Source organism: Chelon labrosus, assembly GCF_963514085.1.
Source record: "Chelon labrosus genome assembly, chromosome: 4".
Classification (NCBI taxonomy): Eukaryota; Metazoa; Chordata; class Actinopteri; order Mugiliformes; family Mugilidae; genus Chelon; species Chelon labrosus.
This window is the reverse complement of record NC_140340.1, coordinates 11,807,491-11,834,084: the sequence shown is the minus strand read 5'-3', so window position 1 is coordinate 11,834,084 and position 26,594 is coordinate 11,807,491. Positions and strand designations below refer to the sequence as shown.

At 42.3% G+C, this 26,594-nt stretch overlaps 1 protein-coding gene across 2 annotated transcripts in view; it reads left to right on the top strand.

Annotated features, from left to right (window-relative positions):
• grm2b (glutamate receptor, metabotropic 2b) overlaps positions 1–26,594 on the top strand; it is a 33,564-nt gene that overhangs the window by 4,317 nt on the left and 2,653 nt on the right. Inside the window, exons 4-9 of one of the 2 annotated variants that reach the window (XM_084542784.1) lie at positions 1,351–1,433; positions 1,534–2,131; positions 6,058–6,682; positions 20,549–21,386; positions 22,216–23,279; positions 26,217–26,409. In XM_084542784.1, the coding sequence (XP_084398910.1) occupies positions 6,173–6,682; positions 20,549–21,386; positions 22,216–23,279; positions 26,217–26,409 (2,605 nt within the window). In that variant the 5' untranslated portion in view covers positions 1,351–1,433; positions 1,534–2,131; positions 6,058–6,172. Of the gene's footprint in view, positions 1–1,350; positions 2,132–6,057; positions 6,683–20,548; positions 21,387–22,215; positions 23,280–26,216; positions 26,410–26,594 lie in introns of both variants that reach the window. The other variant, XR_014699009.1, reaches the window with a different exon arrangement.

Sequence of the window (26,594 nt, the reverse complement as noted above, 5' to 3'; positions counted from 1 at the left end):
GATAATGATGGCGTGGAGGAAATATAAAGGTGTAGTTTGAGCGTACACAACAAAAACGGTTTGATCATTCCTCTCTGTGCACACAATAACTTACACGTACGCTGTCTCTGAGTTAGCATTTGGTTTTTAAGTTTACATGTTTCCACAATCTGTGACATCGACTAAAACAGACACGCCGCAGAGAGCAACTTAATTGTGGATTTTGGACTGATTGTTTTGTCGTCTTCAACGCCGAATTATCAGAAAGCTGCAAAGGCAGCTGCGGTCTGACTGATGTGAGCTGACCACTGGCTGTGAACACTCTTGCTTCCGTCCTCTGTAATTTTGCTTGACATTAATTGGCATGTTCCTATCTAAACTCTGCATTCCACCCACATGCCCCCAACTATTGTAACGTAAACTACAATTCTATTTCAGGAGAAAATTGGTCCCTTTGTGTTAGCAGAAGGAATTATGCAACAAGCAGAGCCGGCTCATCATTTTAATTGCCACTCCACTCAGGAAAAGTTCTTCTTTACCCAACCCCTGACTGCAAAGTAGCTATTGTGAATCCGGAAATTAAGCATTTTTTTCAAAAAAATGCTGAGATGTGTTTTGCATAGGTGGGTGAGAAGAGGGTGGCAGTCTTGTAGAAACTGCAATGAAGACAAATTCACACAGAATGAACTTTATGTCGCTTGCTGATTTTTTTATTTATTTATTATTATTATTTCTTCCTCAGATTGAACTGGCTGTGCAGTAGGAATAATTGGACACAAAAATCATACTGGTGCAGCAGCTAGTTTTCTGCACTCCTAACTAATTCTGCAGGAAGGCTGCTGATGAAATATAGTTTTGATAGAGGGTTAAAAAAAAAAGTCTCTGCAGAATGTTTTTCTATAGAATTGGGTGAAGTTTTTCCACTGCTGCCCATACAGATGTTAATAATCAGAATCAGTACAGAATAATAAGAACAACCTTGTATTAAGGAGGTATTTAATAAAACAAAACGTATAAGAAGAAACATATCTTTTCTCTCAAAGTAAGACCTTCATCCTCCGGAACTGCTGATTAAATGATATGAATGCTTCTGGATGCCATGGCCTTTTCCAGTGAAAAACAAACTGTGCATCGTGCCTCTTCAGTTTGTGAAGAGCTGTGCCACTCAACTGGAGTGTGATTCAGTTTTAATGAGATGGAGGTGAATGAGGAACTGGCCAGCCTTCACTGAGTGATGGAAAAAAAAAAAGTGTTCATGTTCATTTCCTTTTTTTCCTCCTCTTTCTAAAATTAGCTGGAAGTGTAGCAGGGCAATCTTTTTTGATATTACACTTTTCCGCTTTTTTTTTTTTTTTTTTTAATCATTAAAAGTTTCATACAGATCCTGCTCCGCAGGGAATGCAATGGATGAGTCACTCAAAAAGACCTGGGAGAAGTTGGAGACAGGATTTGGGGTTAGTGCATCACCGCTGTTGTTGTTGGCATCCTTTACTCTTGTATCCTAAACAGCACACATTGTTTATTGATTTTTTATTTTTATTTTTTTTACATTAGGTTTCATTATTTCGGCGTCGCTGCTATTTCGGTGCCAACTCACTTGCGAACAAACGCTGCAAGAAGCATCGTCAGGTCTGTGGAAGGCGAGCGCGGCGTCGACTCTCGCACGCATTATATCTGTGGAGGCGCAGAGAGTGGCTGCACGTCTGTGGTGCGACCGTGTTGCATCGGGATTTCTCAACGAGCTCCTATTTCGAAGTTGATTTGATCGACTTTCCGATTAGACGAGACTAAAGACATGAAATGTAACGCAAGAAAATGCAAGATTTAATTTAGATCCATTTGCTTCTTAGTCCAGCTCGAGGTGACAAACAGAGAGAATCCATCGGTTCTTCTGTGCTTGTGGACATATAGTCTGTGTGCACTGGCTGCCAGCTTCAAGTTGGGGGGCAAACGAGAGGAGTTTGGAACACTTGCAAATGTGAACGACACTTCAGAACCAAGGACAGATCCAAACCGCTGGCTGGCAAACATGCCCAAAGTGAGCAACATCTGGACACTGCTCCTCACATGAAGCTCCTCGCGTTTTCTGTGCACTGACTAGCAGCTCGTGCGAAGGAGACCTGCGAATACATCAGAGAAGACACGTCCACAGGTAAGAAACTGTCCTATGACCCTTTGGTTTGAACCTGGCAGAGGGCTTTTTACGCGCAAATTACGCGCAGTTTTCTTGCCTGTGTTTGCGTTTTTGTTGTTCTTAAGATTCAGGCATATGTCCCTCAACTTAACTGCAAACAATCTACAATTATGACCCTTCTCAGCTGAACAAAACCCTTCCAATATTTCTTTTTATTCCACTTAAATCCCAGCCATAAGAAAGAAAAAAACATTTTTATCAAAGCGAACAGAAACAAAAGGTGGACTCACTTAAATATTTGCCATGTGTGGACGAATATGTTAAGTTCTACCCTGCTTGACCCCGAGACATCACTGTCTCAAACAACAATTACATAATTTAACATCGGATGGAGCTTTAACCAATCAGAGCTTTTGATTTTAGACAGCGACCTGAACAATATAGCCTAACAGGTTTCCGCTGTGGAAAGTAATCCCGCTGCTTAATTTGCAAAATCTTACCAAGACACGGACACGGTGTGATGTAGCAGCAGGATTTCTCTCAACTGTAAGAGGATGGATAATTACAGGAGACACCACCACAATGTACTGGCGGATGTTATTATCTATAGATGGTGCCACCATGCTGGTCAGCAGTCAGTAGCAACCTGTTGTGGCCAGGGGAGGCAATTATCTTCTGAATAAACGTGATTCACAATAAAAATCATCATTCTGGACAGTTAAACAAGCTCTCAGCAGATTTCCCCGAGCTATGCCGATAAAATGATGCATTTGATCAAACTCAAATTCAGCTGGCTGCTGCCAAACACAGAGGCATCCTAATTCCTTCAGCTGACAAGTCCAGGTGGAGGGATAAACTGTGTCCCCGCTGGAGATTATATAATAATGGAAATCATTACATGAGTTATGAAGGCTGCAGTGTGTGTGTGTTTTTTTTTTTGTTGTTTTGTTTTATTTTTTCTTCATCGGTTTTGCATTTCATTAGTCATATGAAGGTCTCTTGCTTTGAACTGGGCGATTTGTCTCCTGTCTTCACACTGTTTCCCAGCATAATTTGAAAATCTGTCACTATCTGGGGTCGCATAAAAGATCAAAATTATAACCTGTAATTCACACACTCAGATAATGATGGTTCTTCATCTGACACTCTATAGCCTACAGGTTTTGGGTTGTGTCATAACAAAATCTCCTATAATATATTATTATCTTATCCGTGGCAGTCACACAAACATGGGAGAGCAATATTTCAAATGTCACAGGACAAGTGCTGTGTTTAGGCTGTCATCACTCACGGGGCTTAATGAGTCGTGCCTAGTGGATTCGGCACTGAATTAAATGTCATGAAGTTTCAAGCATTTAATAAGAGTGCAAACACACTGTGTCTACAAGTTTGAGTTAATGCGACGAGCAATGTAAACGACAGTCATTATGTGCTGTATGTAACGGAGAGGGATATATCTTTAGTAATCACACTGGACTGTGTCAACAGTAACAAACGGACGGCGTGTCCTTATTTTGTCCTCAACCCCAAATAATTTCTTCAGCCCATTTACCAGACATAAATAATAGCGTGTTTCTCTGTACATTCATGTATAGCGTGAGTATACATGCCAATTACCATCATGGCTGAAAGCAACTCTGCAGTGAGTCACATATTACACATTAGCTATATTTGGATAAGAAACAAGGACAATAAGGAATGGTGTTCTCACAGCATCTTTATGCTAATGCTGGAGAAATCCTCTCTGTGCTGGGCAGGAGCTGTAATGCATTCGCTGGTGGTTCAAAGCTGAGTAAAGCCCACTGCCTTTTTCTTTTTGAACTTGCCTTTCAGAGGGAATATTGTGCGCAGACAGCTGGGGAGTGAGCGCCTCTCTCGGCTGCTGAGTGTGACAGCCGTTTCAAGATGGTTTTAATGATGTGATCGACGTCCGATTAAGGCTGCTTTGAGCTGAGACTGAGATTTAACGCACGCGTAAGCCGTTGATAGAAAAAGGTGTTTCGAATAATTCTAAGGAGGTGTGATAGATGTCATTTGTGTCCACTTTATCCTTCCTAACTTTTACTTGTGGATCTTAGAGGTTTGAGAGGCTCCTCCGGACCTCCAACCTCACTCTGGCCTATTTTGCATAGGCCAGCCTAATTGGCTGTTCCTTGTTGCACCATTAATTCACACCGTGACCTAGTCTTTGCAGCCGAAGAAGCCCCCATCTGCTCCAGCAGACAGCAAAGAAGAGCAATTAGAATCTTAATGTTGAACTCTCCAAGTTACTTTCTCACCTTGGTTCTAATAATAGGGCAAATGTGGTGCAGCAGGAGCAAAACCCCGCTCAAGACGCACAACAGATCCAAGACAGATTTTACATCACACCATCATGCATTACCGCATGTAATCCACTTTGATAGATAGTGGGCAGTGGATACATCAATGCACCGTCCGGTTTCCCACCCACAACCTGATGTAATATTTATCTGGGAAGAAATTCAGCATTCATTACACTTTTTATCCTCCTTTGTTTTATCCCTTGTTTGTTGCTTGCACTGCTCTTTGGGATGTCACCGGATATTCTTCAATGTCCCTGCTGGGAAAAAAGAAAAAAAAAAAGCATGCTTACACACATATAGTACGCCACATGAACTCACATGTGAGTAGCTGCAGAAGCTGTTTTTGCAACCAGGCCCTGAATGCCCCACTGTGACGTTTTTTCTGACTCTGTGAGCTCAGGAAACAGGGCACACTCAGAGTGATTTTTAGAGAACTACTAATAATAGAACTGATAAGGCGTACAGCGCACAAGTGTTGCATTTTAATGTAGTATTAGAATGTCAGCAACAACACCATGTGATAGAAGGGTAAAAGTCAGTGCAAAGCTTCCCACTGTTTCTTAAAAGAGAGGGGAGTGGCAGCACATCAAACGGTCCAAACTACAGCCAAGCTCTGTGGGTTTACCAGCGTGACTCCTCTAATATCTCAACTTCTTGGATTAAAAAAGATGCGAAACGGTCTCACGGACAATTTCTTTTGATTCGCCTTGATGTGGCTGAAAAATGTTTCATCTATCTCACTTTCAAATACTGTGACTAATACAGCTGGTATGAGCTCCGATAAAGATGCTGATAATAGTCCGGAAACAGCGGTAAACAATGAGTCATTTAAAGTACATGACTACGCGTGTCCACATAAATCCATGTATTTGCTGAACTTGGTTGTGATGTTTGACAAATGGCTGAAATAACCGGGATCGGTTCCCTCTCTGTAAGAGCACTGCGACTGAGCCTTCCCACCTCCATAATCGGACATCACAACAACTCCTGGCGAGATCCAAGCCCGTAACCTCAACATGATAGGAATCTATATTAGCATACGCGTATCACTGCCCACTCCGCTGCAGTCCAACCCTGAGTTTTTTTTTTATTTTTTACCCGCCATGTTTCCATGGCAACCTCAGCCATTGAGTAGAACCACTGTGTATGTGATATCTCAGTTATAAGCTCGGAAATTATGCCTCGCTCGAGAGGTGCCTTAAATATCTATAAATGTTTGATGTGGTCACACCTCCAAGTTTGTCCATCAGATAAAGGTGCAGAGATTGAATTTCACACTAGAATCACCAACAGACTGATTGAAAATAATATCTACTTCTGTTTCACTCTAGAAAGTAACTCCTAAGATCAATTTCAGGCCCCCGAGGACACAGTCTCGGGTTTAAATTGTCCAATAAAACCATTATTGGTTTGTATAGGCTGCAATAATAGAGGAAAAATAATGTTATATCAAGGTAAGAATCAATAGACAAAGAGAAATCTTATATATATGTGGCCTTTATACTATTCTTTGTCTTGCAGTTGCTGTTTCACATATTTGATTAACCACATAGCTAGATAAAGATGATTAATCCGTGCATGATTAACTGGTTAAATTGCTTTTCTCTTTCATACACTCAGGAAATATCAGATATGCTGTCCTCACTGCAAGATGACCTGAAAGTAATCTGCATCCAGACTCTGTGAACTTCTGCTCCTCTCTACTTCAGCCAGCTAAACCCTACCTGATCTTGCCATGCTGACGGCAGTGCTTTGCGCCAAGCTGCTGGCCAATTCCGGCAATTACTGGCCCCTGCACATATTCCTGCTGGAGCTGCTGATACCTGGAGTCCTGCCTAGCATGTCCAGATTGCCCCCTGCGGCCAAACGTGAGATCATCATGGACGGGGACTTGGTGATCGGAGGCCTGTTCCCTGTCCACGAAAAAGGCGATGGGATGGAGGACTGCGGCAAGATCAATGAGGCGCGAGGCATCCAGAGATTGGAAGCCATGCTGCTGGCACTTGATGAGATTAACTCCAGCGATCGCATCCTTCCCGGACTCCAGCTGGGGGCCCACATACTGGACACCTGCTCGAAGGACACCTACGCTCTGGAGCAGTCCTTAGACTTTGTCAGGGCCTCCCTCACCAAGGTGCACGATCCGGGTTTCATCTGCCCAGACGGCTCCAGACCCATCCAAAATGAGGTCCCGCTGGCCATCTCCGGGGTTATCGGAGGCTCCTACAGTGATGTTTCAATTCAGGTAAGTGGGAAAATGAATTTAGTTTTCAGTGGTTCCCTTGCTTCTGTGTACATTTAAAGAAAATAGTAACACATGCAGCAATGCAATACTACCAGAATAAAAAAAACAACAACACATAGACGGTATATAAATATGGACAATGCGTCCCAACTTCCTTGAATTGGCAAAGCTAGCGGTATTTTCCCAGGGATAATCTGGTCAGTACGGTCCAAGGGTGGAGCCACGTGGAGCCACACTATTGTCAATCCAGTCTATGGTATCCCATCACAATGTAGAGGTTGTGGCAGCTGGTTGGGTGTCTACATCTACACAGTTAGCATCTACATCTTTACTGTAGCCATCTTTTCTTAACGTTTACAGAGTTTACAGATAGAGTTCCTTAATAAACATTTCATTAACAAAGTCTTTTACTTACTCTTACCATGCTGTATTTGCTATGTGCAGATGAACATAATCCAGGGTTTTACCGGAATATCACATACTCACATTACATTTTAGCGATACCAGGTTTCTTGAGCCTTTATAGGCTACTCATTGGAGTGCTTGGGAATTCTAAATTTCAACCCTAGAGTGTTATTGTAGGGCATGAGAAGACTTTTTTTACTTTTGCAACATTTTTCTAAATTTTTCATGTTCTTGTAGAAAATGAAGGTCAATGAAGTTACCGTATATGGTAAAAAAAAAAAAAAAAATGTATTAGACCATTATGAATGTGTTTAGACCATTAGAGGCACTTGTCAACATACACATCATCACATTTGACAACATTAGACCACTTATTCGTGGTACTCAATAAAGCAGTTACGCTCAGCGCTCATGCAGAGGTGGGCCTTGATCTTCGCTGACTGGCTGGGAGAAAACCACATGCTTCTCAGCCTCACTGAGAGACACATGGACACAATTTAAAATGTGGGCTGAAGTCACCAAAGTCAGTGGTTCCTCGCACTGTAAACGGTTAATGTAGCCTGAGGTGCGGGGACACTGTTGCCTGTTTAGTTTATAACACATTCGCCAAAATAGAAGTAGAATGTTTCTCTAACTACGTATCTGCATATTTAGGCTCATCAGTAAATAGTAGCATGATGGTTTTGTGGTTTAGGGGCTCCTGTGGTGATGTTTCTGTAGTCCTGTAGTTGAGTAGCTTCTGCAAATGTGTCAGATAAGCCTTTGCAAGAATCTTTTTAAGTATGTCTTAACTTAACACGTTCATATCCCTTTCAAAAAACACACTTAAGTCATTGAGCTATGCAATGCACAGCATGCACAGATAAACTTCACATTCACTCCATTTCAGTAATTAATAAAAATTCCTTGCATCTGCCCTTTTTCCGAGCTGGAGGCCTTCAATAGCGTGTAGGAGGAATCCACTTGGGATGATTCTGTTTGAAGCATCAACATTCACAAAAAAACATCCATCACTTTGTCAGCGACTTTATTTCCGCCTTGCAAAGGAAATTGACCTTTCGCACACGTATGAAAGGTTGCCAGTGGCTATGCATCTGAGCGTAATTGATTAATTCTGATTGCCCCCACGCGGCATAATTACCATGATGCGCCGGGTGTTAGCGAGACAAAATGGGTAGGAATAATTTGGTTACACTTTTCATTAACTCCAGATCACAGCACATTTATGACACACACACACACCGATTCAGAATTTTGTGGGACAGAGTTTGGTAAACTGTACACTTATAATGATCATTTCCATTTTTGGCATTAGCAGCGTGGCTACAGCTAATGCCTGGTTTAGTGACAGGGACCTTGGATGAGTGAACCAATGGCTACAATGCCAGTCATGCTTTCCTGTTTAGAGCTTGTAAGTTATTCTAGCCAAAGGACATTTACTATTCTTAAATATCTTACTACTTATCTGAACTGAAATGATGAGAAGCTAAGGTGTTTTCAGTGTGAAATCATTTTCTCGTGCTATTGGTTTCCTTTATCATGCAGCTGTTGACAGATCTAATAAAAACACAAGTGTGGATGACCACAAGTGCCAATGAACGACGTAGAACAGGTTGTCCGAATGGTGCGTCACATTAAAATGTTGGTGAAATGATAAAGATCAGCCATTTTAACAGCAGCCCTCAACAGGCCAACACGCCCTGAACTTTTACCCTAATCTCTCCACAATGGTGCGAGCTTGAGGGACTGAGTGCTTGGTAGTGGAATATATGTTATTTGTGGATGGATTTATCAAAACAAATAAAATAAAATCATTTGAAAACAATGTCAGGGAAAACAGAACTTAAATGTGACATTAAATGCCAGAGGAGTGACAGAAGAGTTACAGTGCACTAGTTAGCAGTGACACAATTTATAATCATTTCCTGAGTTGAGAAGTCATTTTCACAGTTTTGATGTGTTCACTTTGAAGCCACAATGTTGCATGAAGTATTTAAACAGCATAAGTGTTATTAGAATATGCATGGTAACGAAAAGCAAAGCAAATGGAACAGGGGAGATTAATTTCAAACATGTAAATCGCGGGGATTAGCGATAAAGATGTCTGCATTTGCTTGGAGAAAAAAAAGGGGGCTGGACACTTGTGATGGATGGACACATAACATGTAAGTGACAATATTCCCATATTCTCTGATCTGATTTGATCATGTTTGTCCGTATGAAGAGATGACCGAAATATGCAAAGCTGATCAAGTTGTGGTCGTACAAGATTTTAGCTAAGTTATGTGAAACTTAGGCCCAAAGCTTCTGCCTTTAGCCTCACATGTCAATAAACATACAGCATAACATTATGACCACCTTCCTAATATTGTGTAGGTCTCCCTTGTGAATCCAAAACGGTTGCGACTCATCAGAGAATGGACATGGTCCTTCTGAGGGTGTCCTGTGGTGTCTGGCAACAGAATGTTATAAGTGGGGGCCTTTGGGTCCTATGGGTTGAGGGGAGGGGCCTCTGTGGATCATCCCACAGATACTTGATCAGTTTGGGATCTAGTGAATTTGGAGGCCAGGTCAACATCTTGTACTGTTTTTCATGTTTTTTTTTTTAGTTGTTCCTAAACCATTTTTGTGTGTGTGCCTGTGTCAGGCTGCATCCTGCTGGGGATGGCTGCTGCTACCAAGGAGTGTCATTGCTATGGGGTGGGGGTGCCTACCCCATAGCATAAGTGTCTAAGTAACATCCACATGAATGCCAGGTCCAAAGGTTTCCCAGCAGAACACTGCATTGTCACGTAAATGGTCAATGTTTGTGCTTCTCCTGTCAGTGGTCATAATGTTATGCCTGATCGGCGCATATGAGTGCAATGATGACCTTTTCATTTGGGAGAAGTCAAGAAACCAAAAGTAAATACATTTCTGAAAATGTCAGTCCGTCGCGTTAAACTACATTATGGTCTTGCGTTTATTTAAACGTGCGGACATTGTGTGCTTTTAAAGTCTTAACATCTTAAATGTGACAGTTTGCCTAGTTTTCCTTTCTTAATTCCCTATAATGCTACACAGTAAGGAACGTGGGAAACACTGACTCTTGAATAACTGGAGTGCTGCAGCCAGAAAGCGAGCCAACCTCAGATGAGTTCTTGAGTTTGTAGAGACAGACGCTTCATCTCGGTATTTAAGAGCTGAATGGAGGGTCAGACAGAGTTTGTCCACCACCACGTTGTACTTGTCTGAAGCCTCCATTACGCACAGGGCTTTCCCTCTTAGAAAGGAGTGAATGATATAGATCTTCCTCTCCTATAATGTTGATGATGCTCTGACAAAAGAACAGCACGGTTCTTTTTGTGTGTGTCTCCCTGTGAACGAGTCTTCAGGCTCAGAGAAGCTCTCTGAGTGTTTTTGAATGAATCTGAATACATACCTCTACTGTCATTATGCTCAACAGTCTCTTTGTCAGTGCTTTCACTTCCTGGGCGCTATAATGAATCGAGCCGTGAGAGTGGCAGAAAGCCCACAGTGGGATTTTTTTTTTTTTTTTTTTTTGAGAGGTCACCAGTTTACACAGTCCCCATTTATCCCTGAGAAGCACTTTTGTGAAGATTATAAAACTAAGGAGGATGATTGCCAGGGACCCATCCTGGGGAACTTTGAGAGGAGCTGCTTTTCCCATCTGTGGGGTGCATCTCCATTAGCTGGCAACCTGCGTGCCGTGAAGAAGCTAATGCCGCCTGTGACGGGGCCGAAGACGAGGTGCGGCGATGACAAGAGACGAGCCAGTTCTTCCCCAGCCTCAGAAGATCCGTTCGTAATTAGCCGTGCGTTATACAGGAGGCTTTCAGCGCTGCTGCTGTATTTTGTGGTCCTTGTTATGTTTTCTCACAGCTTAAGTTCTTCAAAATAGCTTTTATCTCCATCTGGGATGTGAGTATAGAATCAACTGTGAGTGATGACTCAGTCCTAACAGCCTACACCATTTACAGCCATGAATATGAACCTGGCATTACAGGGAAATGATAATAATAATAATAAAAAAAAAGAACAATGAAATCATTTTAAACTGTTCCCACACACTTCCTGCACAACTAAAATAAAATTGAGATCTTCATCTACAGACAGTAGCCACACAATAAATAGCCTTTCCTTGGAGGTGGTTTTTTATAACATGAACTTTACACAAATAACTTCACAAGGTAACCGTTGCACGTATCCTTAAATTAAGAAAAAAATATATAATTCCCCCCCTCCTGACATTTTAAATGTTCCTTTAAATGAAATAAATAATAGCAACGACTCTCTCTCCTCAGTCTGTCAAGAATGTAGAATATTAAAATGCAATATCTTCAACTTAGTCCTTCAAGACCAATGGACAATCTCTGTCCTATCGCAAACAGAAGCTGCTGGGAAGGCCCTCAATAATTTCAGGCTAAAACGTCCATCCTGCCATATATTGATGTTTAATATTTTGGGCTTGCTGGTCTTTATTAACTCCACTGATGCGCCACACAGAGGAAGTGGAGAGGGCCTCTGTCTTTATTGTGTTTTCGTCTTCTCAGAGCGAGTTGGGCGGGGGAAAGAAAAAAGCCCGCTTTGGTGTTAACTTCAAAAGGAGCTTTTTTATCATGTGATATTACAGCTGAATCCCCTCTCCTCTCCTCTCCTCTCCTCTCCTCTCCCTGAAACTGTTATTTTTGAACTGGAAACTTTAGCACATTCGGAGAACACATCTCAGCTCTCTAATTAGCACATTTGAATGTCATTCAAAGTGAAGGAAAACACTGTAATGACTGGGAGGTTGGTTGGAGTCAATAACACTGCTAGCGTATTGGTTTCTACATGCACTTCTCCTCATCCTGTCTTTCTGAGATCTGTTACATTTTATTTTTTTCTTTCCCCCACATTGAATAAATGATCTGAGTCTCGACTCAGAAACTGAGGCTGTTATTTAGTGCTGAGGATTTGGTGACAGCCGCCCTGCATTTCACTCTGAATAACAGTACAAATTACCGGGCTTATCGAGTTTATTTTATAAGTGCTTGGGGCCGGAAGTGATATCTCGCAGCTTTAAGCCAGGAAAGGTGATAAAGAAACAGATGTATATCTGGTCTTAAGAGCTGCTCGAAAGGTTGCTCTTATGGCGAGCATTATTTTGCTGGTGGGAGGAAATAACAGATGTAAGTTTGATGCTTCATTCCTGAAACTGAAGCAAATCAACACACATCCCTTCCTGCCGGTGAATTCCCACATGTTTAAGCTCTACTGTCCTTTTTACATTTGCATGTACATTTTTTGCTGACCTTTACTTTCTATGTGTTTCTATATTTGTGTAACACATAACGTATGAAATTAATAGCTATGAGTCGGTCCCCATAGAGCCCCATGTTAAAATGCCCAAGAACACTTTTACAATCCGATGCAGACAAAAATCTCTGCAGCTAATTTCAGGACAAGTGTACAGGGGTAATTGTTTTGTAACTCGCTCCCTTAAATTATATCCAGGCTAAAAGTCAAGCCTAATTAAGTACGTTGCCTAGAGTTTGGTCGATACATCTGCAACGGATTTGCCGAAAGCCTACACCGATCAGCCACAGCATTTAAAACCACTGACAGGAGAAGTAAATAACATTGACCATCTTGTGACAATTCAATATTCTGCTGGAAAACTCTTGGCATTCATGTGGATGTTACTCAGACATGTACCACCCACCTAGACCAGACCAGGCACCCCCACCCCATAGCAATGACACTCCTTGATGGCAGCAGCCATCCCCAGCAGGATGCAGCCTGACACAGGCACACACACAAAAACAGTTTAGGAACAACTTTTGGATTCACAAGGGAGACCTACACAATATTAGGAAGGTGGTCATAATGTTATGCCTGAACGGTGTATGTCCTAGTGGTGTAATGCTAGCGTAAGCGTGTACACTAGTTGGCGAGGAGTGTTGAGTTTTCCGGCGACTGGACCCGGGCGTCTTGTGCTGGAATTAAAGTTAATAAATGTTTAGTAACATTTAATTTTACTGAAATCACTGCAACAATAAAAAGAGTAGATAGTGCGTAGAAGGAGACAGAATTTCCTGTTGGCTGAGAGAGAGGTGAACGAGGAATAATTATGCAAGTCAAGAAAGCCCCATGGCTATTTTCAATCCATATCATATCTCACCACTGACCACATGTTTTGTTTTTTTTCCCCCCCAGAAATAAAGATCCATGTAGGTCCACAGTGGTCAGACAACTCCAGGTGGCAGCTGCCAATCTTCCTGGTCTGCTGCTTCTCATTGATTGTTGGAGATCCTTGTTGTCTTAATCAATAAACTCTTACAAAACAAAAGATAAAGACACGTCAGCCATATATTTGTAATGAATTTCAAACTACCAAGCAGGTTTTATGACGAAACCCCTAATTAATGATTAATATACCTGACTGTGTCATAAGGTTGTCTAATAGTTGTTTGACTTATGACGGTTAAAATACTATGCTGGTTCAGTACAGTGCTACATCTATGTTGTGAGTTAACTACCTTTAACAACATCGTTGTGGGCTCATGATAGAGTTAGTTAAAGACCACACATGGACATATCTTGAATTACACCTGATTAAACTTCGGGAGGAGGGATATAACTAAGCTACTTCAGATCAAAATCGTTTTTTCCTGCTGTGTGACAGATGGGTAGTAGCAGATCTATCAGACATGTTTCACACTGAAACGGCACATAGCACCCTTGTACTGCTGTGATTTTCCTCCCATGGTGGCAGGTATGAGTAAGAAAACGTCAAGATTAACTCGGAGCTCAGAGATCAGTTAGCAGAAGCAAATGCAAGTGAGCAAGTTCATCACAGGTGTGCATCACACCAACGCTGATCCAATTTCCAATTCGGAGGAATAAGCGTTGGATGGAGGGAGGCGCTGTGATCAGTCTCGGGAGGCAAGTTCTTACGTGGTCCTTGGGTTTCCTTCAGATTGTCTCAGTGAGAAGAAACTAAATCCAATCAGACGGGCAGAGGAAGCGCATCTTCTGCATAAGTTGTGTCTGTTTGATGTTGCACAGTCAATTAAATCACGCCGGTGAGCTGCTGTATCAGCTGTCGTCCCACAGTAGCATGATATAGAATTGATGCTGCTCCCTCTCGGTGAACGGTTTGATCAAAGTTTATACCGCTGCATATATTGAAATAATGCAAACCTGTCATTGCCTTTGACTACCGTTGTCTTATATCTTATGGCGCATAGAGCAGTAACCATGCTTTAACGACAGGAGTCAGCGTGCTCATGGAATCACAGCAGTCACTTTTGATTTTACATATAGAAGAGTTAAACTCTATTATCATTATTTTCCTTTTTTTTGTTTTTTCCTCGCATGTTTTGTGTGATTTACCCATCCAGAAGAATTTGTCGTATGCACAAATTGAAGCAGATTATTCCCAATGTGGACCTAACGCTAAGTTTGGCACAGATAATTGAAGCTATTATGAAGCTATTATTGTCTAACATCTAGTTTTTAAAAAAAAAATTTGATGATATTTTGAAACGACCGTAATGAGAAGAAACATTTAAAGAACAAAGAGATCATTAAATTAATTAATCTCTATAATTTGCTCAAGAATTCAACAGCTGTGTACTTGAATAAATTTGTCCTTAGCCACTCGATTAATTAATATCATTAATTAACACGTAACCTCACAGCTCTATGAGTCATACTGGGTATTTATTCTTGTATTCAAGGCTTTGCTATTAATTCCAATGGTTACTTAATACTGTTATACAATAAGAACTGTTCAAATATATTTAGATATATTGCACTAATCTCAGCCATGTGTACTACTGTATATCGTGCATCAAAATGTGTTTCTGAATCCTTAGCGAGGGTCTGGGCTGCTGTACTGTACATCCACACGTTAGCTCTGCATGCCATTTACTGTACCTACTGTAGGGCTCAGCTTGACAGGGACCTCGGGGACATGCAGATGGACTTTCCATGTTGAAAAAAATCAAGACAGACACATGAGTAAGAGACTGCCCATGTTCCAGCTGTCTCATATGCTTCTTTACTGCTTCTGCTTCTGCGGGAACACTGGCATTGAATCCCACAGTGCTGCTCCTCATGATGCGTCTCAACTGTTAAAGCGACCACAGTGGAAAATCTTTTATTTATAAATCTAAATCTGAAGACTTTCACATAGGATCTGTGTGTAGTATTGTGCTTTTTTTTTCTTTCTTTTTCTTCTGAGCAGTGACATTAACAGATATTGACACACATATGCTGTATTTCTGGCCCGAAGCTTCACGCAGTGCAGCAATTACATTCCTTTGCGTTCTGTTCCTGAAACAGCTCTCACAGTAGTCCTCCTTTTTTGCCACACTTAACAAATTTAATAGCTACAGTACTGCAAATTAACAATTTTAATGTTGTATAATACAAAGTACACTGCTGACTGTAAATGTGCTGGACGTTCATGGAGAAGGGGAACATAGGGAGGAGTATAACTGGTACTATGATATATAAGTAGCTATAATTCCGTGTATCTACAATCTTCCAGATCAAATAGCATGCACAGTTGATTCTGATGCAGTGAACTGTACAGACACGCCTACCACACACTGTTATATGTCATGCCTGTGTTGGTGCGATGCAGTCCCTTTAAGGGTTGGCAATTGTTGCCGCTGCAAGCTAGCGAAGTTGCGCTGTTGTTGTAGTAGTCAGTTGTATTGCCATTGTTGTGGCTCACTTCCTAGTCTAGGGGACATGCGTTTTGTGTGGTCAGAGAGAAAAACCGTCCACCTCTCGCAAACTAGATATCAATCTGATGAAAATAAATCTGATGAAAATAATTCTAAAACCATTACATAAGCTAAACAAGTCAGAGAAGCCACTGAGATAAATCTTGGCAGCCACAATCTCTTGACTCATAAAGGCCTAAAATATTTCTGCAGTAATATTAACATTTGTGAAACGGGTGAGTGGGTATATATTAAAGCATGTGCTCTTATTATTGCCTTCGGAGCTGCAGTGAGACTCTGGCAGGACAAAAGAAACACCGAACAAAAGAAGGAATAAATACATAGCTTCTGCTTTATAAGGAAGGTATATCAGAAAGCAGTCTCTGTTTCACTAATGAACCTCCTATATACAGTAACGGAACTGAAACAAGACCTTAAGTGTGGAACGCAGTTCCTGAATCACAATGATGAATTAAAATGTGACCTGCGACTCTAATGAGGTTTTTAAACTAATTATGCAATGATTAGAAATACAACAGTTCTTATAAAGCCAGTGAACTTGCAGGACAAATGTGAACCGCTCATATGATTCCTATATCTGTAGAGAGGATTACTTTTCTGAGGTACTTCTTTTTGGAAAACACACTGTAGAAGTTTCCTTAAAATCTAACCAGGTACTGCATGTGGAAGCCGCGTGTAAATATGCCTCCATCATGAATCATTTCTGAGTTACTGTGGTCAGAGCTCATCTCATTGGGATTTTAAACCAGTGGGCCATGTAGAGCATTTAATTGGAATCTCGGTTTATTTTATTTTCAGTGGTTTGGGTCATCACTAGGAACGGGTTTATGTTAAAGACAGCGGAGTTCTAGGCTCGTAATGACTATGAATAAAATCAGCGCCACGTCAAAGCTCCCTGCAAACTGTGCCATCCTCTAAAGTAATGGGTCTTAAGTGTGAAATCAAAAGCAAGTTTAGATTTTTTTTTTTCTTGCGCGTACTGAGAGCAAATTTACGGAAAAATACTCCCGAGCCACTATTGTGGGTGTTTTTATCCGACTGACAGGGGAAACACCGCATGAGAACGAACAGACGGCTACTGTCACACACTCCACTGGCGTCCTGAAAGGTGCGCTGTCAAGTCTCCTCATGGATCTATTGATGAAGGCTGACTGCTCGTCTGAAAACCCCTGAAAGAGGAAACTACCCTATTTGCATGGAAGTTTTAGCGACCGACTCAGTGTAGATGCTGATGCATTAGCCCGCTGCATAAATACTGTATATGAGGCAACATAAATGCAATCACTGGATTTAATCAGGCTTCCACATGCATTCATAACAGAGATCACATCTCTCTGTTGTTAATTTGATGAGACCTCTGACCTATATTCTACTACCAACAGTACAGAGGACTTGTGCTGGGTGCAGTTCGCTTGTCTAAATGCATCAAATTTACTTCATCCATCCCCTCAAGAGCTTGTGGTGTGCCTGTGTGTTCCGCTGCTATCTGTCTTTGGGGCGTTTTAGCTAAAGTAGTTTATGCACACGGCCGCTCGCATATGAGGGTAAATGTCAATAATTTCTCAGGCAAAACAGAGTGTGTTTGCATTGCATTTGGAATGTCAAGTAGTCTCCGCTGGTTGCTCAGTTGAGTAATGTATATTACAAATGGTTTACTTTGCATATAAAGGCTGGTCATACCAATCAGAAAGAAAATATGCAAGAGATTTAATGAAGCATAAAATGAACAAGACAAGTCTGTTATGCTGGCGGCTTGATTTAATACTAGTGTTTACCATATGAACTGTTTTAGTCTAATGGGAGAAGACACTAAATGCTTGTTTGGTATCCCAGTTGTTTGAGCATCTCAGTTATATGTTTCTACATTTTTGCACTTTATTCTAATAATTGATAACATCATCATTTTACGGCCGGCACAGTGGTGTGGTGGTTAGCACTGATGCCTCACAGCAAGAAGGTTCTGGGTTCGGATCCACGGGGTGACGGGTCCTTTCTGTGTGGCGTTTGCATGTTCTCCCTGTGTCTGCGTGGGTTCTCTCCGGGCACTCCGACTTCTTCCCACCATCCAAAGTCATGCTCCTTAGGTTAATTGGTGATTCTAAATTGGCTGTAGGTGTGAGTGCCAGTGGTTGTCTGTCTCTCTGTGTTAGCCCTGCGATAGACTGGCGACCTGTCCAGGGTGTGCCCCGCCTCTCGCCCAGTGACAGCTGGGATAGGCTCCAGGACAAGCTGTTACAGAGAATGAATGAATCATCATTGTACTGAACGTTGGAGAAATTCTGCTCCACACTATCAGTGTGTGTTATATTTTAGATTTTTATACCTTTTTTTCTATTGATCCCTCATGGGGAAATTCTTTCTCTGCATTTGTTCCCACAGCAGTGTGTGCACCACCCAGGGGATTATTTTAGGGGTTAGGTGCTTCCTCTTAACCTAGGGGGATGACTGTAGGCATAGCACACCAGAATGATACTCTGCAACTTTTTCATTGATGTAAAAGATTGTTTGCAGTTTAATCTAGTTGAAATTCATATAGGCCGACATTTTTTGAATGAGTTTTATAAATCCACAAGGACTGATATTTATGTACTTCGTTGAATGAACTCACCCTACACGCTGCATTCATAGTCTGGATTTGCTGAGTTTCTGGTGAGCATTTGATTCATGTGGCAGTGTTTTGCAGTGTGCAGTATATAGTTATATTTCTAATGCTAATTCTAATACAACTTCTACTTAAAATAATTATAATGCATAAGATGATCTTATTTATACTTGAATATCCCATTTATTGCTCTTAAAGCTAGAGTTTGGGGTTAGGGTTAGACCAGTCTATCGCCAGTCTATCACAGGGCTAACACAGAGAGACAGACAACCATTCACAATCGCATCCACACCTACGGCCAATTTAGAATCACCATTTAGCCTAACTAGCATGTCTTTGGACAGTGGGAGGAAGCTGGAGAACCCGGAGAGAACCCTCGCAGACGCAGGGAGAACATGCAAACTCCACACAGAAAGGCCCAGTCGGCCGATGGATCCGAACCCGTAACCTTCTCGCTGTGAGGCATCAGTGCTAAGCACCGCTCCTCTGTGCTGCCCCACTGTATGATCAGTTTTTACATAATCTTTGAAATGAGCCACAACTTAACCATGCACATACTTAAAAAAAATTTAAAAAATAATTAGCTAAATACCACTACACCCCCGGTGATAACTGCCTTTGGTCATGGAGTAATAAACTACGAATAAAATGTATCCCTCGATGCTGATGCTAAATGAAATGTCACCATCAGACATGAATGTGTCACAATTATTTATTCATTTATTTGCAAGTGATTCACCAACAGACCCACCAGCTATTATTGTGGCTAAGAAAGGACTAAATAAGATCTTCAGGGACCAATGGACCATATCCGGAAAATTGACATTCAGGTGTAGATGCAGTATATAACACACTGATAGCTCTGTTTAAGTTGTTGAGGGCTGCTGGAATGACTGTGCTGGAATAGAGAATGCTACTTTTAATAGGACTTAGTGTGAGTGTAGATAGGTTCCAATTACATCCGTGGGGAAGCCATTGTTCGGAAAGCCTCCAGGCAGACAATGATGCCTGAAGGAGGAGGCAGTCGTATTGAAGCCCGTGGGTATTCACTAATCACCACTTTGTCTCACAAGGAACCCTGCAAAATGACAAGTTTTTACTGACTCTCTGTCACAGCTCCACAATGCTGCGTGGGGAAATAATTGCCATGATTTTATGATACGACACAATCATTTCAGGCCTGTGCTCAACATGGACACCACGCTGAGATTATCATCCACCCCTGGTAAACTCAGCACCACCAGCGATCGTCTCCGCAAGGAATTCAATATATTTGTCTGGGTTATGCGGGCATCCCGAAAATTTCCACGACTGTTAAATGACTTGACAGAATGGCTTTAACTGGGGGAAAAACACACCGATAAAATCCTCATCTCCGTGCCATTGTTGCTGTTGTTATCTGGCACGATTGGTGAAGGGATTTTGTGGCACTGGCTGCTGGCGATGTGGATCCCTGACAGAGTAAGCAGTTTGAGAAAGAGGAACGGTGAATTGTTGCCGTTTCCACTGCCAGTCGCCGCTATAGAGCTGGAGCAGACAATCAGATAGGAGCTCTGCACTTGAATGGCTCCACTTCACCGACAGAACAGATGGATATCTACAAGTTTAAAAAGGAAGAAGACTTACAAAAAATGAAACTTTAAATGCAACAAGGTGGCCAAAATTTAGAGTCTGTTATCACATGTAGAACATGGTAATTTGTAATTTCATTATTGTAAAACTTTCCTTACCGTTGGCTGTGTTTCATAGTTGCTATTAAAGCGACAAGGATATGGAACAATTTCATGCCTGACATTAGCACAGGTGCTGCTGTAACGATGCAGGTTGTTCGTACCAGCAGGAAGCCTAGGAGCACAGATGTAATTGCTGACATTAAAAACAATTATGACTGGAGGATTAAAAAAAAAAAAAAAAGAAAGTCCTAATAGGTTTGGGGAGCACAGGTGCATGAAGAACTTGGCCTTGACCCCATTACTCATGCAATGAAAATGAACCATAAGTAACCACAACTGTCCAAAACACACGATGTCTTCAATCACAGAAATGGATCTTGTATGTAGATTTTGAAAAATAAAGCTTTATTTTTATGACCAAATGCTTTTCCCTCTCTTTCTCCAGGTGGCCAACCTTCTGCGGTTGTTCCAGATCCCTCAGATCAGTTATGCCTCCACCAGCGCTAAGCTCAGCGATAAGACCCGCTATGACTACTTCGCCCGCACCGTGCCCCCTGACTTCTACCAAGCCAAGGCCATGGCTGAGATCCTCTGTTACTTCAACTGGACCTACGTGTCCACGGTAGCGTCTGAGGGTGACTATGGGGAGACTGGGATTGATGCCTTCCAGCAGGAGGCACGCACCCGCCAAATATGCATCGCCACTTCAGCCAAAGTCAGCCGCTCCATGAACCGCCAGGGCTACGACAATGTGATCCGCTCCCTGCAGCAGAAGTCCAACGCCAAGGTGGTCATCCTGTTCACCCGCAGCGAGGACGCCCGTCTGCTGCTGGTGGCCGCCGCTCGAATGAACGTGTCCTTCACCTGGGTGGCCAGCGATGGATGGGGAGCACAGGAGAGTGTGGTGAGGGGCAGCGAGACAGCGGCCGAAGGGGCTTTCACCATTGAACTGGCCTCCTATCCGATCAGAGAGTTTGAAGACTACTTTACCAAACTGAATCCTTACACAAACACAAGGAACCCGTGGTTCAAGGAGTTCTGGGAGCACCGGTTCGGCTGCAGCCTCGAAGAGCACGGCTGCAGCGAACGCAGCTTACGGGACGGAACTTTCGAGCAGGAATCCAAGATCATGTTCGTGGTGAATGCAGTTTATGCCATGGCATACGCACTGCACAACATGAGGCAAGCGGTGTGCTCCAACACATCCAAGGTCTGTGATGCCATGAAACCAGGCAATGGCAAAAGGTTCTACAAGGAGTTCATCTTGAAGACCAAGTTTGAAGGTGAACACTGCAATGAAAGCAGCACAGATGTAAATGTTTCAGTCGAATGAGATAGGTCTCTACCCGGCCAGCCTTAGGCAGATGGGTACCTCGATATGAGCTGGGTTCTGCTCAAGGTTTCTTCCTGTTAAGTGGGTTTTTTTCTTGCCACCGTCACCTTCATGCTTGTTCTGGGAGTTTTAGGCCGGGTTTCAGACCGGATATTCGCGCTATATAAATAAAATTGAATTGAACTGAAGTGAATTCTTTTGAAATCTTTTAAATAGCTGGAATCCGATTCTCTTTACTATGAAAGCTTTGAAGTAAACCTAATGTGGTTGCAAATAAGCTTGACACAGGATTAGGACTTCATATGATTTCCTCTGTAGAGCTGAAAAAGGCTTTGTAATTATTCAATTAGCAAAAATAAAACATGAATTAACACTGGAGGAATGAAGGGACGGGAATTTATCTAGAACATACTATTCCGAGAGTACTGACTATTACAAATAAAATGGTAGGAAACATTCTTCTGTTAGCCAGGCTATTCCACAGTTATGTTGTCATTTTATTGTATGAACAGAAACATTAAACACAAAATATGGGGCTTTTACTCTTTCTATAATATATACAGTAGATGCATATATGGTACACTAAATAAGTTAATTATTTAGTTAAATATATTCTTATACTCTGTTGCCCATAAAGTTGGACAATTTTTTTTTAGACACATTCCTCTTCTTATGTTTGGAAGAGATTGACCAATAAAGTGTTTTAAAGTTTTCTATCATATTTAAAAACCTTTACAGTAGCTTGAAGTCAACTTTTCTGTATTTTTGCTTCCTTCCAGCTCCCTTCAGACCTGTCGACACGCTGAGCATGGTGCGCTTTGACTCCTTTGGCGACAGCATCAGCCGCTACAACATCTTCCATTATCACAAAGAAGATGGCAAGTTCACCTACAGGAAAGTTGGCTACTGGGACCACAACCTGACCCTGAACACCACAATGGTACCCTGGCGCGGCTTCGTACCACCGACCTCCCAGTGTAGCGACCCCTGCAAGAAGAATGAGGTGAAGAGCATGCAGCCCGGAGATGTGTGCTGCTGGATCTGTATTCCCTGTCAGCCCTACCAGTATCTGCAGGATGAGTTCACCTGTGCTGACTGCAGCTTCGGTCAGTGGCCTCTGGCTAACTTGACTGGCTGCTATGATCTGCCTGAAGATTACATCCGGTGGGAGGATGCCTGGGCAATCGGACCTGTCACCATCTCTTGTCTGGGTATACTTTGCACCCTGTCAGTAGTCGGCCTGTTCTTAAAGAACAATGAGACACCTGTGGTTAAAGCAAGTGGACGTGAGCTCTCCTACATCCTTTTGCTGGGAGTGCTGATGTGCTACAGCATGACCTTCATCTACATCACCAAACCTTCCACTGCAGTCTGCACGCTACGCCGACTAGGCCTGGGCACCTCATTCGCAGTGTGCTACTCTGCCCTGCTAACGAAGACCAACCGGATCGCTCGTATCTTCAGCGGCGTGAAAGACGGAGCCCAGCGGCCACGCTTCATCAGCCCAGCCTCCCAGGTGGCAATCTGCGGCGCCCTTATCTCCTGCCAGCTGCTCGTGGCCGTTATCTGGCTGCTGGTTGAGGTGCCAGGGGTCCGAAAGGAGGTGAGCCCAGAGAGGAGAGACGTGGTTACCCTCAAGTGCAACTGCAGAGACACCAGCATGCTCATGTCCCTCACCTACAACTGCATCCTCATCATCCTCTGCACTGTCTACGCTTTCAAGACAAGAAAGTGCCCGGAAAACTTCAATGAGGCCAAGTTTATTGGGTTTACCATGTACACCACCTGCATCATCTGGCTCGCCTTTCAGCCCATCTTCTATGTCACTGCCAGTGACTACCGGGTAAATATCCATGATATTTTGTTTAAAAATTCAACTGAATAATTTGTATTTCTATATAGACGGCTCAAGTCCACTGATGTCTAATAATGCAAAGTCTACAAATGACTGCCCCTTGTGTGTTTGCCATTCCTAAAGAAGATCGGGTCACTTTCACATTCCATTTGATCACCTTCGCCCGGACTCATGAAAGAGCAGGCTTTCTTTTCATGTGGGCTGCAGAATCTTTCAAGACAAGAACAAAGACTCTGGAGACAGATCAGGCCTGAATAAACTGACAGAAATAATTAATGACCGTCAAACTGAGTCACTGAATCGCAGCATTATGAAATCTTTAGTGACGCATTTCCAGGTGCAAAGAGATGAATTATAACAGTTTTAGTTTTTAAATACCAAGCTTAAATCACAGCTGCCCTAAATAGTGAACTTACACCCACTTAATTGTAAGCAGGGATGTAAAGTGCTCGCTTGTTTTGTGGCACTACCATCCCAGTAGTCAAGTGAAAAAAAATAAAAAATGAATAAAAACCTGCTGCAGAGTTGTCACTTTGGCATAAACTTTTGCTGCCTTTGGCCTTTGAATTGCTAAATTTAGCCTTGTGTCATACAAATGATCATGAATAAACGAGCTGCATATGCATTCACAACTAGTTTGCACTGAAATGTTGCAGCAGGCCACAAATTAGAATATGCATTTTATTCAAAGCTGTGAGTAACAATTAGTTAATCTCTCTGTGCAGTGTGAAGTTAGACAAATAAGATTAAAGCTCAGACTTAAAACTGACAGACTATGTAAAGAGTGCCGTTGCCTCAGGCAGACCCAAGGCTACTGCCACAGCATTTTGGTCAAGGTGTGCAACAAGGCCTTTGCCGTTGCAAACAGATGGGGGGAGGTCCAGGATCACACCCGCTTTGTATCATCATGAGGTACCTCAGGCTTCACACGTCTGTAGTGATCAGCTTTCCTTTCACACAAATCATGAGCTGAAAACCACCCTTTCTGACCCTCAGTGGGATTTAAGAGACCAGCTGAACGATGTAGAGCATAAGGCTTCATACTAGAGAGGCAGCACAGGGAGTAATTGAAGGAATGAGAAGTTTGGCACTGAAACAGAGACCTTGATGGCTCGGTTCTGTGTGACAACAATAATAATGGCCGCGGGTTCAGTTGCCACATTTCAAATTAGAGTTGGATAGCGCAGAAATATTCTAATGAGAGAGAGAGAGAGAGAGTAACCTTGTTGCCCAGTGAATCATGATGAACTCAAGGTTTCATTGAAAGATACGTTTATTCTCTTCTGCTCAGAAACCTTCAAGGGTAAATTATTTACATCTCATTTTCCTGTTCTTCATAGACATGGTCAGTGGCTGTAGTGTGAGTTATATATATACTGGTTATTTTAACAGTCTTTATTGTTCAGTAGATTTTTAGATGATATATTGTGTTAAATTAAAATAGTGAATTAAAAACAGACATATCCAGTTAAATCCAACTAAATGCAAATATCACACAGCCAACTACGGGAAATAGCTGCTAGAATGTCATCTCTATGGCTTAAAGAGGTCAGGAGCTACAGACTACCTTAGTACGACTGACCTGCAGTCCTGGTGGTGCGTTCACCAGTTGTTTTTTTAAGTTAAAATGTGCGAAGACTTCACTCATTTCTGCAGTTCTGTTGTTGTGCAATATGTTTGGGAGGGTTTTCATTTCATGCTGCGGTTCTGCAAATAGAAGTTCCTGGACTGCAGGGGTAACCAGTGGGGTGGGAAGAGATGGAGCTCAGGAAGATGACCCCAGCAGTCAGCTCACATTAGCAGCTGAAATATGACTAACAAGGCCCTGACTTTCCAGGACGGCCAGCTGTGCTTTGCCCATATTCTCTTTCCTGCCCTCATATGCATGCACATACAAATGCACAATTGAAATTGCTAATGTGCATAACTGAAAACCTCACACACACATATTCATAATTGAAAATGAAACTGTAGCTAATAATGTCAGCATATTAACTACATGAAATAGAACGGGGCATAGGAGATTTCAGTTTTCAGATATGACTGCAGGATTAGCTGGCAGTATTAATTTGACAATTAGCATGTAAACCGATTAGCCACAACATTATGACCACTGACAGGAGAACTAAATAACATCGACCATCTTGTGACAATATAATGCTCCGCTGGGAAACTTTTGGACCTGGCATTCATGTGGATGTTACTTAGACATGTACCACCCACCTAGAGCAGACCAGACACCCCCACCCCATAGCAATGACACTCCTTGACGGTAGCAGACATCCCCAGCAGGATGCAGCCTGACACAGGCGCACACACACAAAAACGGTTTAGGAACAACTAAAAAAAAACATGAAGGTGTTGACCTGGCCTCTAAATTCACTAGATCCCAAACTGATCAAGTATCTGTGGGATGATCCACAGAGGCCCCTCCTCTCAACCCATAGGACCCAAAGGCCCCCACTAACAACATACTGTTGCCAGACACCACAGGACACCCTCGGTTTTAATTTCAAACTGAATTAGTATTTCCCGTTAATCCACTAATTGATCCTTTAATCCTTATGTCAGGGTGAAGCTAGAGTGTATATGTGACATGGAGGCCATGTTTAGCTTTTGAGTGACCCTTGGAAAAGTGCAAAGTGAACAGATTGGTCAAATGATTCAGGGATAATCGTAGAAGGAGTGAGTGGGAGTAACCAGAGCAGGGAAGAAATAAAATTGTGAGTGAACTGATTTGATCAAAGGCTGTGGAGTGTGTGTGTGTGTGTGTGTGTGAGGAGTTCTGGAGCCAGGTGGCCTTTGAACAAACTTCATTAGTCCTTTTGAAGACAAAAGAAGAAAATCCAAGCTTAGACTGATCTATTCATCATCACACTCTTCCGCGCTCTCTCTCTCTCTCTCTCTCTCTCTCTCTGTGCACAGGTGCAGACAACCACCATGTGCATCTCTGTCAGTCTAAGTGGTTCCGTCGTTCTCGGCTGCCTCTTTGCCCCCAAGATCCACATCATCCTGTTCCAGCCCCAGAAAAATGTGGCCACGCTCAGGGCCACGGCCAACCGCTTCAGTGCCACGGTATCTACTTCTGCCTCCGCTCCAAGCTCCAGCTACTCAAAAGGTACCAACACACTCTTGGCACTTTATCTCATGTTAAAATGCTGTATTCGGTATTATACATACCAAAATAATTTAAAATACGACAGAAAGGCACATGAAGGACAACCAGGTCTGCATTTTAATATAAATAGTAGTATAGAACTTTGTTGCTTGCTAAATTTGTAAGTTTTTGTAATTTACAATTTA